Genomic DNA, 20,842 nt, shown 5'->3' on the forward strand with positions numbered 1-20,842 from the left:
TTTCCTCTGCAGGAATGCACGCTCAGTAGACTCAACCAGTGGAAGCGGACGTCAAGTAAACTGCTTCGCGATTTACGGTGCTTACCTCACCATTTTAATGACGACTAAAATAACGTCACGAAATATTGTGTTTCACGGGGTCCGGAAGATGTTGTAAAGGTTGTTACATTATAGTTCCCGGAAAACAAACGCCGTTGCAATATTTTCGGAAGTACCGACACACATAATGTTGTAAGTACAGCTTGGGAGGAATATGATAAAAACCATCAGAAGAAATAGGAAGACGTTTATTTGCAATGAAGACGCTATGAATGAACGGCGTTTAGCGACGGCAAGTTATGAGCGTTCGGGAATTTATAAGTTGACGTGATTGCTAACTATGGACATGCGAACAATGAAGACCAGTTTTGTCGGGAGATGGTGTTGCGGTGATGACCTGATATCGGACGACTCATGGCAGACGAACAAGCAAGTTTATTCTCAGCGAATGGTAAGTGTCCAGTGTCAAGCACAACACGTGGCTACCAACGTTGTCGACGTTTCGAACACTTGCCGCTTTCGACAAAAGTCCTGGAACCTGGGCTAACTTTGTGGAAAGACTCGAAGTCTTCCTTGATTCCAACGCCATCATGAACAGTAACTGAAAACGATCCACTATTCAGCCGGTGGGTGGCGAAACGTATCCATCTACGGAGTCATGGGCGATGCGTGCTCTAAGTGGCTGGAAGTTTACACGATGCCTGCCACGACGTCCAAACACGTCATTGACGTTCTACGGTCTCTTTTACCTACTTTTGCCCTACCGAAAATACTTTTCTCTAATAACGCGCAAAATTTTGCTTAAAATAAAATAAACAACTTTTTGAAGAAAAAAAAAACGCCATGAGGCATCACATTAGTGCAGCATACCATCCTGCAACTAACGGGCAAGCAGAGCAGATGATGTGCGAAAGGAAAAAAAAGCCCTTTTGAAGCTTACGGAAGAAGCAGTTCAGTGAAGAATCGCCAGGTTCTAGTTCCGGCAGCACGCGACGGTCTCATCTTACACGAAAAAAAAACCGCCGAAGCAATATTCGGCAGACGAAGAGCCACACCCCTCGATCTCATATTACTGTAGCCTACGAACAAAGATCGAGAGATTCCCCGATAGAGAGTAATGGCAGTTTAATCGGTCGGACAACTCGTCTACGTGAGGAATTTCAGCAGAAGTGGGGTCTTCCATGTAAAACTTGAGTAGAAAAGGCTCTATGTTGGTTGACCAGGAGGTGTCATCTCTCTGAATACGTTGGATATCAACGCCCTTGAGTGTAAATATAACTAAATCACAAAACTCTCTTTGTGTATTGTGTAACTGCCCTTGTATTTGACAGTAGAAGCTATGGTGGTGATTTGGACCTTTCACACCAGGCTCCTATTTTCTTATTTTTCGCCTCATACTCCTTTGCGGTTTAACTATGCTTCAAGAATCTTTTGTAACAGGGACACTTTACGTCAATGAGGCCATTTGTTCCAAGTAATCAATCAGGGAATGCTGCTAGAAATCCGTCCCTCCTATTAACGAATAAGCCGCACTTCTGCACAGTGCAGTTTTCCTGTTCCACGTAGAGTTGTAAAGCAGCATCCTCATTGATTCTACCATATTCTGTTGCGGGTGAAGAAAGTCTTTGGGTACACGATACTTGAAACAAGTACGCTGTGGTTCGACACCCACTAATGTCGTCGTCCTTATGGAGCCTCATCAATTAATAATTACCTCGTCACCTCATATTGCTCTTCATCAACAGTAAGTACAATAGGCTACCGCCATATTACAATCCAAGAATTGAAAAATTTAGTCGTTCAGTCCTTCAACAAGTTTATTATTTATACATTGTTATTACGTTACATTACCTCGAGACGATCGACGTCCATCGTCGATCTTCAAATACTTATACCTGTATATAAATTAGACGCACAAGAAAGGGGGGGGGGGGGGGGGGGGGGGGGTCGGTGGCCGAGTGCATGGTCTAGCGCACACCAGCTCGGAGCACTTGGAGCGAAAGCTTGCGCTGCAGAAGCCACCCCGCCCCTGCCCGTTTCGATCTGGAAGAGCATCGTACCGGCGTGCGGTCGTGTATCACTACTGCGTGGTGCACGTTAAAGACCCCAGGTTTGCGGGTGTACCGCACTGGCTAAATTGTTCATCTACAGCTGAGACACCAGACGCCCACTAAGGCAGACTAACTTCCGGCTGCATAAACATACACACAACAATTTGCAATTAGGCGCATAATAACAAAGAACACAGCGTGCCGCATCTTTTCTTTTGGTGCCTTTTTTTTTTTTTTTAACCAGCGCAAGCTCGTGCGTTCTTTCTTTTGAGACGGTTAGAACAGTCGCACATAAAACCCGCGTTTCTCCTACCCGCCCGCTTCCTCCGTCTCATTATGTGTATTTTGTTATAACTAAATAAGCTATAATGATGGTGTATTATTCATATTTACTTTCAGTATCAGTCAGGGCCAATAGCCCTGACTGATACTGAGCCAACTAGAGCCAATAAATAAGCTGCGCTTAAGGGGTATTCACACGAGGGAGAAATCCCGGGGATTTCTCCCCGGCACGCGCGCATCACGAGATGAAAACGCGAGGCTCTTGCACATCGCAAAGCCTGACGTTTTCGTCGTGGAATGCGGGTGCCGGGGAGAAATCCCCGGGATTTCTCCCTCGTGTGAATACCCCTTTAGAGTATCGGCACTCTCTTTCCCAACAGTGTTGTGAACGCCGCCATTTTGTTGCTTGTGCAGAGCAGGCGCAACTGCCGATCGTCATGATTCAAAAGTGCGACGTCCTCAGCATTAGATTCGGTGTTAGGAAGCTCATGTAATGTTGCTTTGCTTTGTCGACAATTGTTTAAAGTGGAGGACGGAAAAGTGTTTCTTGTGATTTCAGATAAAGCTTCAAATAACTGGCATCCATGATTTTAAGCCACAATAAGGCCAAGTGTCGCTACTCTGAAGCGTAGCTTATTTAATGACACTATTCATGCTCTTGTTCAAGAGGCTTGTAATACCTGGAGGGGCCATTACGTAAGCCCCGTGAATTCCACAAGCCACTACTAGAAAAAAAAAAAATTGGGTTGTGTGTGTGTTTATACAGCCTAGAACTTGGTCTGCCTCACAGGGGCGACGAGTCTCCCAGCTGTAGATGAGAAATTTAGCCAGTGCGGTACAGCCGCTAGCCTGGGGTCTTTAACGTGCATCACGCAGTGATGCACTACTAGAGTCACTCGATATGGCAGCGTAGCCATAGAGTATGGCGTAGCTGCCAGAGTAGCGCCACGCTTTTCCCTGTGCCGCCTCTCACCGTGATTGGTCACACGCGGTACCATAGCAACGAGCTGAGCTGGCTCGGTTTCCTTAGCAACCGAGTGACTACTCGTCACGTGACCTCGCAAGAGCCGTGATGTCACCGGTAAGATGGCAGCGCCCAGCGCTGGTGGATACGAGTTTGTTCGGTGCGCGGTAGTCGTAATGTGCCGGTGCTTGCCGACGATTTCGGACTTCTTCATGCTCTCTGACGCAGGTATAACATGAAGATCTGAAAGAATGTGACTTTATGCCTTTTCTGTGCAAGATCGCTCTGGATATTAGCACCTGTGCGACAGCATCAGTCATATCGCCGTAGCGGTGCTCGTACTCCTGGATGTGTTCGAGGATCGATAAGACATTTTGCATGCAATTTTCGCATACTCCTAGCCTTGTTTGAACGTTGGAATGTCTGAGAATCAATGCGAATTGTATGCGTCGCATGTTGGACCTTGGGGAAGTTGCTTCAGCCCCAGGTAACCGTGTAATCACAAAACTTTTAACGAGGAAGCTCCTGTGATCTTTACGTCTTGTACTAATCAACAGTATTACGATATAGCTTTTAGGATAACATTTTCGCATTTTCTAGCTTCCTTTGACTGTTGGAATTTCTGAGAATCGTAACGAAAGGTATACGGCGTGTGTAGGGCTTAGGGAAAGTTGTTTCAGCCCTGGGTCACCGAATAATCACAGCAACGTTAAGCGAGGAAGCGCCTGCGACCTTTAACCTTTTGTACTAATCGACGATTTTATGAATTGACAGTTCTGAAGACTTTGATAAACGTCCTTTCGTTGCAATAGCTTGCATTTGATCGCACTGATTTTTTTTTTCAAGTGACAAGCAGGCGTTTGCTCAAATGACGTATATGAAATGACCTGCTCTATAAGAATGCATCAACACACACTATTAATTTTATATGCCCAGAGGTCTGTTCGTCTTTGTAATTAACGAGTTACAGACAATTATTTTTCACGAGTGTAATATTTATTTTCTGTAGCTGGGCCCGTTTTGTACTCATTAATATCCGTGTGCCATGATGCTATCATCATGTGTGTATGGTTCTAAATATCCTCTTTGCAATGCCTACAAAAGCCAAAATGACGCCAGCCTACCGCAGCTCACGCATTTGACACGAAAATTGCGTCACTCGGACGTATGCGCTCGTCAACAATCAATTCGTCGATGAATATTTGAATTCGCGTTCGTGGCCAATGAGTGCTCATGAGTGCACTTGCGAATGACAAGTTCAATGGTGTGCTTAAAAAGCATGGTGGAAGCTTGGGGTCATCCCACCGGTGCCCTAGCATGTCACGACCGCGTGATTCCACTATTCTCTTTTGAGTTGAGGATTAAAGCTAAGGAAGAAGAAGTTAAAGAAACATTTCATGGCCCCTTTAACACGGGTATAGACGCTTTACAGCAGCTGTGCATGGACGCCGCCATAACTGACCTTCAGTTTTTGTTTCCTCTTATTTCGTTTATTTCACTTCATCATTACCATAGCAGGTTGGGTTATTGCCATATTGGACTCAACTCTGTCCTTTTCTAAAGCATCGGCCTTTGTAGAGGATCGTCAACTACCGTTTTAGTTGCTCGGCATCTCGGTAAGACAAGAGAAGGTCAGCTATGGCGGCCGTAATTTGGCGCGTGTGTAAAGCGTCTATACGCGCTACAATAAAAATATTGACATTTTGCATGCCGGTAAACTTCCGGACGACCACTTGGCCTGTCGGCAAGAACACCTCATATCCGACGTCCGTATTTTTTTATGGCGTTAACAATCCTCTGTAGACCACCGTGCTGTCCTTCTTGGTTTAACCCCGTCGACTGTTCATCGCCCCGAAACGAGGGTGATACAGTCGTCGACGTCGGTCCCCGCCAGTCGGTGAGATAATCTCATCTTGAATGAATGATTGGGTCTTGAAGAAGTATGGTGCTAAGCATACGTTCTCTTACTATGGGGCCGTCGAGCAGCAGTCATGTCCCAAGGCAATCGTCCTGTCGTGAGCGGCGTTATCGGATTTTGTTCCATAGGAGCGAAGTCCGAAAGTGCAAGGACGGTACGTTCGTCCCACGAAGCCGCCGCCATCCACTCGCGTTGTCCGTGCACGCTGCAAATCATCTCATTTCACAGAAGAAACAGACACCGCTCCTCCAGAGGCCCGTGCCGTATACCGCCATGCAAAGCGCCTTTTAGGTCTTTTACCACTTTTCAATTAACGAATGGAGATTTCAACTAGATAAAGGTTGCCGCCCGGCGTCGCTAGCAGTACGGTTACCATAGAAACCTCCCAGGCCCAAAATGGAGATCACTATAGGCGCTTCTGACGTCGTGTATCTAGATAATTTTGCGTCGTGTCGCTACTGTGGCAGCTACGCTGCCATATAGAGTGGCTCTAGCCACTACCTTTTGACACCTTCCTCTTCTTCATTGTTCCCGCTTGTGCCAGTAAATTAGCTTGCGGTTCCGAGTAACGACACTTGGCTTAAAATTGTGGCTTAAAATCATGGTTGCCAGTTATATGGAGCTTTATCTAAAATCACAGGAAACGCTTTTCCGTCCCTCACAAATGTTTAAACAACCCGCGACAGATCATTTCAATACTGCATCAGCTTCCTAGCACCGCATCTAATGCTGAGGAAGTCGTACTTTTGGATCATGATGATCGGCAGTTGCGTTTGCTCTGAGCAAGACCCAAAATGGCGGCACCCAAACCAATTTTGGGGAACTGAGTGCCGATAATTTAAAGCTTATGTAGTGACTCTAGGCATAAAGTGAACTCGGGTGTATTATTTTCCTCTTCGTCTTTATTGTTTATTGATTTCAATCATATCGAATAATGAACGCATTATATCACGCTACGCTTGTGTAATTATTTGTCTTAGATTTATTAGCCTGACCCAATACTTAAACCATTCATTTATCGATAGTAAATCTTCCAATATATTTTTTAAATGTGAAGGTAAAAAGACACGGAGATTGATGATGATACAGATGCCAACGCCGCCCTCGGAAATTTTTTGAACACTAAAAGTCAGCAGTTTGTCTGACATCCGCCAGGTAGCGCAACAAAACACCCAAACAGTTTTCAATTGTTTTTAAAATTAGCTAAGCTCTACACCTATTAAGAAACCAAAGCAAGATCATTGTGAAAATTTAATACATCGCAATGTATATCTATTCCAAGCAATAAATGTTATTAAATGCCAATAAATCTGTTTGATGTCCAAAACAGATATGCGTCAAAAACAGGTAAGTTTGAAGGGCTCCTGGAGCGTTATGACTTTGAAAATGAAAAAAAGCCATCGTCCATCTCTTGGGCAACCATTGTAGCTCTAAATGTTATAAAAGATTTTATCATAGTTTAATTATTTCTTCAGCGGCATTTGAACTACCATGACTCGAAGCACAAAAAAGTGCTACGTTTGATATAAAATATCTAAACAAAGAAATTTTACACAACATTAAATTTTTTTCTGCATATTTCCAATTATTAGCACTACATCTGTAGCTAATTTCATTCCCCTAGCGCTTGTCATTAAAAACATATTAGCGCTGAAAAATGTCAATTTTAGGGCAATATTTGGAGGGATGAAAAAAACAAAGTAGTGCAAATATAAAAAAAGTGGATCGTTAGATTCTGCTCCGATATCATCTTAACAAAACTGCTATATTGGAACCGTGCTATCTTTAATGGATCGTTCATAAAACATGAACTAGCGGAGCAAGTGAGGGTCCGCGCCATCATATTCGCAACGCTACAAATGCGCATGAACAGTAAAAACCAACACATACATAATATCAAATGAAAGAGGATTGCATTACCTTTCGAATGACATCAATCCCACAAAACAGTATTTAAAAGGAGATGAGTAATGACCTACCAAAAAGTACCTAAACTGCCACATTCAGTGGGACCGTGGCCTTAAGCGAGTGCTAGCTTTTCACACAAAACAAAACGCTGCGATCAGATGCAAGCTACTGCAATAGCAGCACTTTATAACCAAATATTAAGAACTCCAAAATCGTTGGCAAGCAGCTGCACATCACGAATACCGCGCATCGAACCAACTTGTATCCACCAGCTGTGGGCGCTGCCAACTTACTGGTGACGTCACGGCTCCTGTTAGATCACGTGACAAGCAGCCACTTCTGCGTACAACATGGCGACAACCGTGGTCCGGGTGCCATTTTCTAACTTCCGGTTTATAACTCTATGCCGCTTTGCCTCTACAATTACACTCCCCCCCCCCCCCCCCCCACCCCTCTCCTTCCCCTCGTACAAGCGCTTCGTAGAAAGTGGCCTGCTCATTTGAGCAATGCAGTACATGTTTCGTACAGCTGTGAGCATTTGAAGAGTAAAATAAAAATTCGCTCTGTTGCAGCCGTACACGTTATGCGCTCTATTTTTGGTCTATGCGCTCTATTCTTCGTCTGGGAGGAACAGCGTCCGTAAGCTTGTAGTCCCCTAGAGTGCACACCCATGTCTAAGACGTCGCCTCGTACGGTCCTCAAAATAGCCTTGACTATTTCGTGTGCAGCAATCGTTGTCTCGCTGGTATATTGTGAATGGTTACGACGGTTACCTTGCCCCACGCCATCATCCGGCGGCACGACCAGAGAGCAGGTAATACGCAGTGTTGTTGCTATGGTCACTGAAAGAACGAGAACGGTAAGGAGGTCCCTCACTTGCCCAGCCTCCCGAGCAAGCTCCCTGCCTTCCATAATTCTCGGGCATCTCTTGAGCCTCGAGCGTGCTCACGCAGCCAAAGCACGGTGTAAGGCAACGGGCGCGTGGTGGTGGCCAGGCATTCGAAGGAACGCCCTGCATTTCCCATCCTGTCAGTGTCTATAGCGGTCTTTCCGATTCCGATTTTTTCTGCAGATATTCCAAGTGTAGTCCACAGGGAAGTCTTCTGAATAAACCTTGCGTTGGTATCTTTCGAATTTCGTGGTTTTCGCAGAGGGAACGAAAAAGATAGTTTTATATTGTTTCGTTTGGTATCCTAGAACATTTCACCTATTGTTTCCTAAAAAGCGTGAATGAAACCGTAGATGCACACGACCCTAGAATAGGTTCTGGATAATAAGGACTTTTCCTAGACAGTAGGCAAGAGGTTTGTGTTGATTATAGAGTTATTAAAATAAACACTAGAGGGCTCAGCTGGCGCTGGTGTCTACGGGACTACCAGTTGCAAATTGAAGCAGACAGCATGCAGTCTACTTTTCCAGTCTTCCTGTGTATTCCTGTGGGAAAACGTACGTGCTGATTTTTTCCTCGCCAGGCATTAATAAATCAGCATAGTTTTTTTCACTCGTAACGGGTACTATGTAGTTTTATTCACATTGTAAAAGTTTGACTAACTTATTTAATGCTTTTTTGTATTACTGACTGACGTTTAAGTTAGCAAACATTGGGGCCCAGGTCTATGTTGTACAGCATTGGATGTCAATAAAAGCTATGAATTGAAGCAAAAAGAACAACGATCGTATTTATGTCAGAGAAACAACACTCGCTTACTGCATTATTTTGATTATTGATGCAAAGTGTGTTACTAATCCAGTAAGTGTTCTTCGTTCCATAACTCCATGCTTCGTTCTTGTCGTCTGTTATGATTGTTTGATTTTGCATATATTAGCGCCCGTTTGGTGTTTTGTCAAGCTGATTCACTATGTGCTCTTCATGGCATTGACTGTATGAGTAAATACGTGCCCCATAATAACAGTCTGCGACGTCAGCATGTATTATACATCTGTATTGGGCTATTTTAGCGCAGTGTTAGACCCCTGAATTTTAAAGAAAAAACGCTCCAACTGACGCATTATTTCGTACACACTATTGTAAAAAGTGCCAAACTTTTTATTCTGTCACAACACTAAGCAATATTTGCTCTTGTAATCGAGCGCGAAGATAAAACGCATTTGCGTTTTCCGATAGGAATGGATTACCGGAAGTCGAATTTAGACTGCTTGCTGTCTGCTTCAAAATGCAACACCTCGCTAGCGCCACCTGAACCCGTAGCGTTTGTTGTAATAACTCTATGGCGTTGGCAGCGGGCGCTCGTGACGACTCTTCGAGCACGGATTGAGCACGCTTCCACAGGGTCCGCAATCCTCAGTGTATACCACTGATCTATATCACTATTTTCTGGATCGCGTTTGCCCGCTCCGCCAATAGGGCCACGGTCGGCCATCTTTTTGGTAAAGTAATATTATCTCTCGCCACACCATATTTGTATGGTGGCGCGATCTACCTCCCCTTAAAAAGGGTGCACGTTTTCAACCCACAGCTGAAGGGCCGCAGGGTGACTTCATGAGGACCCTCGGGAATGCTTACCTATGGTAAGCTCCGATAGTAAGTTCCGATGGTAACATGGAAATACTTACCGATGGTAAGTTCCTGCCTTTTCGCAATCAGGACGATTTGAACAGCGTGCCGCACAGCATGACGGCATAGTCAACCTTCCTATGTCGCATCCATTGAATTTCAAGGTTCTGCTAGTACACTGCCACGGTACAGTGTACTAGACCCACGGCAATTTTTATAACAGCCTGCCACCATAGCGCTGTCAGCCATATTACTATGATGGTTATAGATAATATAACTCTACCAAAAAGATGGCCGACCGTCGCCACATTTTTGCGCATAGGCGGAGCTGGGCAAACGCGAGCCAGCAAATGATTATAGAGATCAGCCGTGAATAAAACCTTCGACAAGTACCGTTTTGCAGTTCTCGTGTCTATTCTTAATTTCGTTTTCTTTATTTTTGTTTGCGCAGACTTCTAGACTCAGCGACGAGGACTTTGCGTTCAGAGCAGAAAGAATCAACAAAGTGTGTCGCACGTACCAGGTGGCCCTGGCAGATCACAACAGACGCATTCTGAAGCGGAAGTTCAGCGACGAACGGCCCAATTTCTGCCCCATGCAATATTGTCCCATCATGATCGACCCTGTACGCAAAGTTGGCTACTGCATCATAAGCAAGGTTGCATCCACCACAGTCAAGTCTATTTTCGGGCTCCTGCTACACGTCAACAACACGGGAAACACAGTTAACAGCTTACACGATGCATTTGATGCGCAAGTCCTTGGAGTCTCACCCATGACATTTCTACAGGGGAGCAGCCAGGAGAGCTACAGAACCGCCATGTTCGTGAGGCACCCATTCGAGAGGCTAGTATCCGCTTACGTGGACAAGGCGCTACGCCCACGTGCTGGCAATGTCTATTATTACGACCGGTACTGGCACGACGTGCCTGGCGTCAAGGCAACGGGGCGGAACTTGACCTTCCCGGAGTTCATCGACAACTTACTGAATCAGACAGTGAACCAGATGAACCCTCATTGGGCTCCGTACTACGTGACGTGTCAGCCTTGTACCGTCAAGTACGAGGTCGTCGGAAAGCTGGAGACAGCAAGCAGAGACTTTGCGCTGTTCCTTGAAGCGCTCGGTGCTCGGCCGGGGGACATTCCGCAGAAAAACAAGGGTAGCGACTACGGGTTCCGCAAATCTGCTCGAGAGTTTTTTAAGGAGCTCACTTTACATCAGGTGATGCGTCTATATGAGCGGTTCTTCTTCGATTTCGAGATGTTCGGGTACGACTTCAGGGACTATCTGCACTGACAGTGTATGGGAAACCAAAGGATAAGGCCAACTTAAAGAGAGTCTCAGCCAGTGCTTCAGCAAATCTTCAGTAGATAAAACGAGGAACCATGCCTCGAACCTATAAAGTGACTGTGTTTTCTTTTTTTTTTGTGTGTTTTTTTTTCTTCTTTTTTTTCCATAATGCGTGTTTGGAAATTTAGATTTACCCAATAATATACACGTCTAGACAACGTTAGTGTACCGCCAGCCTAAAATAGTGTCTCATATGTTGACCCATAGCTTCCTATTTACTGATAATGCCTGCCCAATCGCCGATTGTCAGTTATCACCACAAAAGCGCGCCGCTTCCCCATACAAGACGGAAAATGTGTACGACGTGAATAAGCCTCTCTCGTGCGTTGAATTATTGGAGCTCTTTCTGGCATTTGTCATGATCGCTGTGGGCAAGAACCTGCCGGTGCGGTCAGTTTATTAGGCCCCAAGCTACACCTGACACCATGAAAGCTCATTTCGAGGATAGACCGTACCCCAATTCTACCTCCTGCCACTCAACAGTATTCGGTAGGCAGAATTTCGAGCCAGACACTAAGGATAGCCTCTCTGGTACCCCCCCCCCCCCCCCCCCCCATGCATCTTGCCGAGGCTTCACTCAAATCCCAGCTTGGCTCAGGCCTCCCTAGCGTTGAAGCTGGATCAGCCCATGTGCCGTTCCAAGTCCTCTTTCGGCGCTGCTCTCACTGGCTCTCAGCGGCTACCCCGCTACATCTTCCTTGCGCACCTCGAGTAAGTGACGGGCGCCTGTCGACAAGCACAATGCGTTTTTCCCGAACGTGTGCCCCAGCACAGCTAACGCCTTTCACACTGCTTAGCTGACTTCGTAGCTCTTATAACTCCGGAGGCTACTGGCCGTTGCAATTTCTCGTCACATTCTGCTTTTAGCCTGGTCTCTGACCTCAGAATTAAAAACGTTCAGTGTTCGCTGTTACCTTGCCTGACGTTTTGGTGCTTTTTGGACGGTTTTTAGCTTTCTTTCTATGTATTCTACAATTATAAAGCTATTGTCAAAAAAAGATACGTTTTCCACAAATGCTTTAATGTCTCGATATTACGATTATTTTTATTTGTTAGTTAATTATTCAGCTTCTAATAAACCACAGTCTCTAATGTCGAAAAAAAATATTTCTCGAGTTATAACGTCCCATTGTCCACGGTAGTTTACGTGAGCGTTCGGTTGGATATACTGAGTTAAAAAAAGCTGCAGAAAACTCTACGGATAATGTATATTTTAAAATAAAAAAATAAAGTTTGAAATGGTGTTATTTTAGGCTGCTATTAAAACGGAATCGTGTCAACTAATCAATATTACAAGACATTAAATTACGAATCATTCTTCGATATTACATTTTCCAGAACTCCTATATAAATATATTACAGGTTAAAAATGTTATTAGACCTCAAACGTTTCTCATTTAATTACGGCAAATTGCAGTTTCCTTAATATAAAATACAGATGGCGACACGCGTTCCAGAATAGCTTGATGTGCATTTGCCGTCGTGTGCCGCTTGGAACGCCACGAGAAAGATAGAAAAAGCACCAAACGTCAGGGTGTCAGATGCCTGGATGTCCGCACTGAGCGAGCTCGAGATGTCAGAAGAACAAGCGCAAGGCTGCGGGGGCAACACAGCCGCTTTTGCGCGCGTTCTACCGTGCGTCGGCACCACGCACGGTAATGTTTTTATCACTTGCAAGAATCATTTTTACAACCAAACTATGCTCCTCGGAATGGTTGCCAAGGCTTCCTTAACGCCACTATGTTCCACTGTAGAGTCTTACTGCATCAATGTTCATGTCCTCGGATGTTGCAGGCGACTCCTCGGGACGCAGTTCTCATTGTTGCTATCATACCGTCTTTTTCAACCTTGCTTTTGCCAGCGCAGGAGTAAGCGTAAGCTGCGAGTCCATCTGAAGCGTTTCCGACAGCTTTCCGTCCCGCATGCCGACGACCAGTCGATCACGCAGCATTCGTTGTTTGAGGTCCCCAAAATCACAACGGTCTGCTATGGTGTGAAAAGCTGTCACGTACTGGCCGATGGTCTCGTCTAGATTCTGCACACGCCGATGAAAGCAGGCGCTCTCGTAGACGACGTTTCTTTCGTTCATGAAGTGCTCATTAAACTTCTTTTCGACTTTCTCGTAGTCTTTCAAGTTTTCCTCACTCAGGCCGAAGGTTGCAAAAATTTGCCGTCCCTGCCTTTCTAGAGTATAGAGAAGGGTTCTGACCTGAGCCTCGCCGCTTCTTTCGTTGAGACCGCTTGCGAACCGGTAGTCTTCGAACTATTGAATCCACACTGACCATTCTGACGCTTTGTCAAAGTCCAGTTTAGGTGGTGGTTGCAGTCCCAGTCCCCCGTGAGCTGGTACCAATGTCCCCATGGCTTGCTCTTCGGGCATATTCCTGGTCAGATGGACCCCATTCCTGACACCATGTGGCGTTGCGGCAGAAGCCAGGAAGGAACGACGAACACGAAGTTTTAAAAAAAAATCAGTTAGGGCGCAGGCGAGCTGGTGTAGGTTTACCTTTTTTTTTAGACCACCTGAGACTGGGTGGTCTAAAATAAACGAAGTTCTGTGCCGAGCCAAAAAGTCTTCATTTATTATTTTTCAATCCTTTGATATCTGTCTGCTAAGGCAGCATGACGCAGCGATACGCTGGCGCGGAGCCAGCGATATAAGATATCGCTTCAGGCAGAAGTTATTTTAACTGTCCCCGCGCTCAGTGCTAAAAATAATATTGATAATTTAATAGTGTAATTATTTGACATTGGCATTAATCTTGTTATGTTGTAAGCATAAGCCTTTTCTGACAGTCCCACTTCGTGTTTACCTAACTGAATATCTACAACAGCTGCGGCTTATTTTTTGGTCTTTCAAGACTCGCGGTAAAATAAAAATCGCAGTGACCTAAAAAGAGACTCGTGAACAAAGAAAAATAGTTCCCCCCCCCCCCCCTTTGTTTTTTTTACTTCTTCAGGTATTCAATTCCTTAAGGTGCAACCCCACCGTGCATGACGTTTTGGTGCTTTTTTGACGGCTTATAACTTTTTTCTATATATCTTACAATTATAAAGTTAATGTCAAATTAAAGAGCTGTTTTTCAACAATGCTGTAAAGTCTCGATATTACGATTATTCTTAGTTTTTAGTTACTTATTCACCTTTTAATAGACCACAGTCTCTCATATTGAAAAAAATATTTCTCGAGATATAACGTCCTATCGTCCGCGATATTTTACGTGAGCGTTCGGTTGGATGTAATAAATGAAAAAAGTAAGCAACGAACTGTACAAATAATGTATATTTTAAAATAAAAAATAAAGTTCAAAATGGTATTATTTTATGGCGCAATAAAAACGGAATCACGTAAACTAATCAAAATAACGAGACATTAAATTATGAAGCATGCTTCGATATTACATTTTCCAGAACTTCCATATTGATACATAACACGTTAAGAATGTTATAAGACCTCAAACGTTTCCCCTTCAGTTACGACAAACTGTAGTTTCTTAATATAAAGTACAGATGGCGACACGTGTTCAAGAACAGCTTGATTTGCATTTTCCGTCGTGTGCCGCTTGGAACGCCACGTGAAAGACAGAAAAAGCGCCAGATGTCAGGATGTCAGATGCTTGGACGCCCGCAGTGAGCGAGCCAGAGATGTCAGAACAACAAGCTCAAGGCTGCGGGTGCACCGCAGCTACTTTTGCGCGCGTTCTACTGTGCGTCGGTACACACGCCCGACGCGATCCAAATGAAATGGGCGCCATGAATTGCATTCTGCCATTTCAAATTCCGCCACGTATGCGAAAACATTGTAATGTTTTTATCACTTGCAAAAATCATTTCCGTAATCAAGCTATGCTTGTCGGAATGGTTTGACTATATTTTGTTAAAAAGCCACCTCGGTGGCTTTCAAGTGGCAATAATATTAAAACTAAAACAAAACATTAAATCGTCTCAGTTTCTCTGAGCCAACGTGCTGGCCCATGAACCCATTATTAGAGAGTATTAAGGTCTGTTCACACGATGCATCTTTTAGGCGCGCAACAGTTTCGCGACACTCAAGTTTCGCGAAATGTGCTCGTTCACACGTACCGCTTCACGTGCAACAACGATGACGTTTTGACTCGCGAAAATAGTTTGGGTGTTGACCATAAAGTGGCGCTTCAGTTGAAAGCCAACATCATCATCATCACAATTAGCCCTTCAGCGTCGTGTCATTTACTTCAATTTACTTATTTTACTCTTAAATTGTCATTTACCAGTTGTTGAATTGCCATTTACTTTATTTACTGTTGAATATGTATAATTTGGATGGAGGTTGACAAAGAAGAAGACTGTTGTGGAAGTAAATGAGAGCTGTACGCTGTGCTGGTTCGAGACGGTACTGTGTACGTCCCTTTTTGTTTCCTTGTCTCAAGGTTTTATTTCTTAATTATGACTAAAAATAGACGCGAATTATCATCATCACCGATTACGTCTTCGTCCATCTCTGGATTTTTTTCCGATATGCTACTCACTTTTCCTTCAGTGGTGCTTGACGTGCTTGCGGAATCGCCGGCAGTATCCATCGTTCGTGGTTTCGTTTTTTTTTTTTTTTCGGATTTGAATCGGCTGCAACACCGGCAGTGAAGTGGTCTTCTCAAACAGCTCGCTCCCCCCTCAAAGGCCACGTGAGAGCGTTTCTGAGCGGCCATTGGCGGCTCCCTCAGAGTGATTGACAGGTCTCGGCAAAGTTTCAGCAAAAGCTCGCTCCAGAAGCGAGGTGTGCGCGCAACCTTTTTTAGATGCGCGCGTCCTTTTCGGACTCGTTCAGACGGCGCAACCATTTCGCGAAACTACGTTTCGCGACACTAGATGCGCGAGAAAAATGCATCGTGTGAACGGGCCTTTAGCTTACCGCCTACCGGGCGACCGGGGGTTACCGCGACCGTCACTGCAGAACTGCGCATGCGCCAATTATGCCACGCTACTCGGTTTACCGCGTTTACCGTCAATGGCGACTGCCGGGCATCGGCTCCGACGGCCGGCGTAGACTAATCACTTACTGTTTTGGAATGGCGGGGGAGGCGTCTAGAAACAATCGTCGCACCACATAACATGGGAAAGGGCAAGTGAAGCGGCTCTGGTTGGCCTATAAAGGCTTTCGCCTACCCGAGGTCCATAGCAAAAATCCGGGCTTCCATGGCCGCCGGACAGGCCGGTTGAATAGATGGATGGTAACTGCTATGCCCCTTGTTTCGGGCGGCAACCTGAGCCACCTAGCCGACATTAGAGACTGGTGCTGATGGCAATGGAGCTGCGAATGCAAACAAGCAGCGTACAGGATGATGCTGTTTGCTTGCATTCGTGGGAGAACGGTGGCCGAGTGGGCTAACGCACCACAGCTCGGAGCACGTGTAGCGAAAGCTCGCGCTGCAGAACTCAGAGGCTTGAGGCGCGACCAGTATCCAACAGCTTAGCTGACAAATTAAGTTACTTGGTCGTATACCAAGGAAGTACCACTATAACTACTCGTAATGAGGAAAATATTTTTTAAAAGTGGCTTTTTATGCGGCATTTGTCCAAATAAATGTACCGCTTTAAAAACGAACCACGCCGGTATTCACTATCATCATCATGACTTTTTCCAGCCGTTGGAGATAGATAGATAGAGAAGAAACTTCCATAGGCGCGGCCAGGCGCGGTTACGGTATGCTAAAACGTTCTTTACCCGCTACGCTCTCGGTCCGGTACCGGCTCGATGGTCGCGGTCGCGGTAACCCCGGCGGTCGCCCGGTCGCCCGGTACGCCCGACGGAGGCCTATCTGAGATTTCGGTTGCACGTCAAAAGATCTCCAGTTAGTCAAAATAAACCCGCAATTTTTGTTTTATTGGGCGTGTGAAGTGATTTTTGTTGGATTGGCTTGTAAAACGCTAAGATCTGTGTATTTGCTTCGCTTTACCTTAGTTCGGAGCACAGTCAACGCTACGGGCTGATGAAACCACTGAAGCAGCGCCAAGAGCGCGAGGTCAAGCTGTTCGTTCTCTTTCTGTGCCTATGCGGTCGGGCTAAACTAGAGCCACTTAATAAGCCACGCTTCATACACATCTTGGTGCTTAAAATGATGGTTGTCAATTATCTTAAGCTTTATCTCAAATCACAGGAAACGCTTTTCCGTCCTTCACAAATGTTTAACAGTTCACGACAAAGCAAAACAATATTACATGAGCTTCCTGACACCGAGACTAAAGCTCGGGAAGTCGCAGTTTTGAATTATGACGTTCGGCAGTTGCGTTTGATATGTTACTAACCATCAAGATGGCGGCGCCCACAACAATATCGGGGGGAAAAGCGCCGATACTCTAAGCGTAGCTAAGTGAGATAAACCAAGTGCGGTGAGAGATCGTAGGCCGAGTGTGTTGTGGCACCACCACTGATCAGGCTGGATCGCGGATCGCGGCCTCGGCAGCTGGGGCCGAGTGTCGCCACCGGCGGCCATTGATTGACACCAGCCAATGCATGGGACTCTATGGCAAGAACGAGAAAAAGTGCCGTTTTCGCTTGTTTCTAAGCTGTTCTCGGCACTAAAACTTTTTGGATGCTTTTCGATAAGCCCGTCAAATAGCTTGCGTACAAACATTAAAACTGACAGCCCTCGCAATTCTTATAAATAAATATTTTGTGGTCGAGAGTGACTCCGCTGTAGTGCAGCTCAGTGAGGCGAGAGTTACCTAGAGTTACCGCGGAGTCGGTGGCGGTTTCGTTGAGTTGGGTTTAGCAGACGACAAGCTCGAAGGCTTTGCTACGCGGAATTCGCTCACAACCCGGAAAGTCGCTGTTGAGATGGAACTTCTTTGTCATTCATCAGCGTCTGGGCTTCCCCGAAGACGGTCTCATTGACGGCAAGTCCCTTTGTTTACCCCAGTACGAGAGCAAGCTTGCCAGCTCAGCCGTAGGTGCTCCGGTACGTTTGATTTTTTTATTCGGTGACCGAACGTTTGAAAAATACCGATTCGATCTACAAACACCCGACATAAGGATCGCAGCGCACCATAAAATACTCGCCTCCGAGCACAGCGCACATGCTTCAATATTCTTGCTTTTGTGCGTTTTTCTCATAGAGTTGCGTGTATTACCTGGTGTCAAGCAATGGCCGCCGGTGGCGACACCGACGGGCTCCCGATCCGCGATCCAGCCTACTAAAATAGAGATCAGTGGGCACCACAGATCAGAGCACGTGGAGAAATGCTCGAGCGCGAGCTCCGTTCAAAGCACGGAGCTCACGCTGCAGAGCCTGTAGGGACTAAATCTCCTCGATGTGTTTGCGTTGGTTTTTAAAATAACCTCAGAGGTGCCAGTGCACGAGGAACGTATCTCGAGCGGCCCTTGGAGGCAAATGGCGGCGCCGCACTAAAATGTCTGGCCCTTGAAAGCCAATGGCGGCGGAGCACCCGCTCGTGGCACATGTCTTGCGCGTTTCCACAACAATGGTTGGCGGAACTTGTAAAAAACGCCATAATAAAGTTGCTTTAGCAAGGACCCTGGGTTCAGTCGCCCATCTGCATCCTACAATCTTGCGATCGTGCATCACATATACTGCGTAATGCACGTTAAAGACCCCGAGCTAACAGTTGTACTGCACTTTTTATAACCTTCAACGGGTAACAATGTCACCCTACAAAACTGCTGATCTCTAAGAAACTAACGACTAATTTTGAATGCGCCGTTACATTGCATTTTCAATGTGTGTTCGCGTGTTCGCGTTTTTTTTTTTTTTTTTTGTCTACATCTTTGATTATGCGGATCTTACGTATGATGAAACAGACTGCAGTTGTCGGACTTCTGGAAAAATGTTATATAACTAAGAAAATGGCACGTGAACGCAAAAGACAAAACACACACACACACATATAGGCGCTCCTGATAAAAATAATTGAAATAATAGAACTGATTATAATTGTGTCTTGAAATGTTTGAGCGTACCAAAAGCTATAAAAGCGAGCTCGATGCTTTGATGGTGCGCTTGTTCACTGGAGGTGTAGTTCAGGGCAGTATGATCGCACTTGTATGTTCCGCTTCGCTCGCACGATAAAACCAAATGCTTTACTTGTAATGTATTTAGTGAAACAAAGCCTACCTTCTGTATATGTGCAGTGCCCTCAGTTTTCGCGTGATTACATGCTTGTTTATCATTATTGTTTTTCTTTCCCACTGCGATTCAGTTCGTGCTCTTGTGTGTGCTACATGCACTAGAGCCCAAGGTAACCCAGGAACATTCTATTTCGCGGATTGTAAAAAAAAAAAAAAAAAAACCTATGCAACTTGCCACGTGTGCCACAATCAATACAAAATATTCTAAGCTTCACGTCTGACCACTTGCCTGAGTAAACATTGTTGTTTGTCAAGAACAATTGTGATTATATGAAATCACGTGGGAAAAACTCGTTCTATGCACGCGACCTTGGCATGCAGTGAATACTCATAATCGGCGCCGAGATGATTGGTAGCTGTCGGCAGGTGGAGATTTTCTATCAACAAAGGCCTAGAATGGTTCCTTCTTTCTCTTGTAAGCAATCAGGAGACAACTTACACCAAATCTGAGGGTAATAAAGTACTATGAGCATTTAAACATAATTGACCTGAGAAGTATATGTGTACATGCTTTAGCTTTTGATGCACCCTTAACTTTCGATACGCTCACCGCTAGTGTAAAATGAAGAGCTGTTTCATTCTTAATCAGCGTACCATGTGCGTGCTTACACAATATTTTATACAACCTCAAACTCTACCCGTTTGCATCTTTTTTTCATTTTTGCACACCACTACTTGCGCGCCTAAATCACCAAATTAAGATGTACAGGGTGTCGCAAAATAAATTTACATGTTTTTCTTTTTTTTTACCGCAAAAGTCAACTACACCTCGCCTAACGCTCATTCTTTAACCAAAGGTAGCACTAGGTCACAACCAGATGCCAAAGCTTCATCCCAAACGGACACCTTATTCAAAAGTTATAAGTGATTTTCTGAAACTTTCAATGAGAAAATTGAGCCCATTTTTGCCCGTTTTCGGTTTCTGGCGCCATAGAGCCCCATGCATTCGAAAACTCCGTCGGCCGCCATTTTCCCATTGAACTTTTCAGAAAATCACTTATAACTTTTGAATAAGGTATCGGATCGGGCTGAAACTTTGACATCTGGTTGTGACCTCTAGCACTACAGTAGTCGGAGAATGAGCATTCGGCGTAACCTAATTTATTCTTGCGGTAAAAAAAAAAAATTCATTTTTTGTTTTGTAACACTCTGTACATTGCTTAAACTATGTGCAAAAGCTATCCACAGACCCAGAATCTTTGCCTGGCCGGCCGTTGCATTTATCACTTAATTCGTATTAAAATTAATTCGTATCATTTATTGCTGTGACTTAATTTTTAACCTCGGCATTTCTTATTATGACTCCCGCGCCAGTCCTACTTTGGGTTTACCAAACTCAACATCTAAACCTGAGTGTCATTTTTTGTGTTTTCCAGTCTCGTGGTTTTGGTCAAAATAAACACCCAACCACCTAAATACGACACCTGACCGCCCCCCCCCCCCCCCCAAAAAAAAAATAAATAAATAAATAAAATATTACGTCATTTTTAGGTAGTCAATTTTTCAAGCTAGAATTTTGGAAACCCAAGTCTATCACGTCATCACGTTTTCCTGGAAATCCACAAAGAGCCAAACACATGCACGACAAAAGGGCCGGCCCGTCATATTGCCACCCGCAGAGCCGAAAAAGCAACGCTCGGTGACGGACTTTTCTATTCTTCGTTTCAGCTTCGGTCCGAGCGCGGCCGATGT

The 20,842-nt window shown here is 45.1% G+C and overlaps 1 protein-coding gene across 1 annotated transcript; it reads left to right on the forward strand.

Moving 5' to 3' along the window:
- Window positions 1-7,753: 7,753 nt before the first annotated feature.
- On the forward strand, window positions 7,754-10,974 carry LOC121833011 (carbohydrate sulfotransferase 13-like). The gene is made up of 2 exons (XM_042286047.1): window positions 7,754-7,976; window positions 10,129-10,974. The coding sequence occupies exons 1-2, from the start codon at window positions 7,833-7,835 to the stop codon at window positions 10,972-10,974; spliced, it is 990 nt and encodes a 329-aa protein (XP_042141981.1). The 5' UTR covers window positions 7,754-7,832.
- The last annotated feature ends 9,868 nt before the right edge of the window (window positions 10,975-20,842 follow it).

Source organism: Ixodes scapularis, unplaced genomic scaffold (genome assembly GCF_016920785.2).
Source record: "Ixodes scapularis isolate PalLabHiFi unplaced genomic scaffold, ASM1692078v2 PGA_scaffold6__148_contigs__length_123643588, whole genome shotgun sequence".
Classification (NCBI taxonomy): domain Eukaryota; kingdom Metazoa; phylum Arthropoda; class Arachnida; order Ixodida; family Ixodidae; genus Ixodes; species Ixodes scapularis.

Excerpts from the sequence above, each read along its gene's own strand:
- LOC121833011 (XM_042286047.1), top strand. The coding sequence starts at position 7,833 with ATGTCTAAGACGTCGCCTCGTACGGTCCTCAAAATAGCCTTGACTATT. Across the intron at positions 7,977-10,128 it reads GCGGCACGACCAGAGAGCAG|ACTTCTAGACTCAGCGACGA; the intron begins GTAATACGCAGT and ends TTGTTTGCGCAG.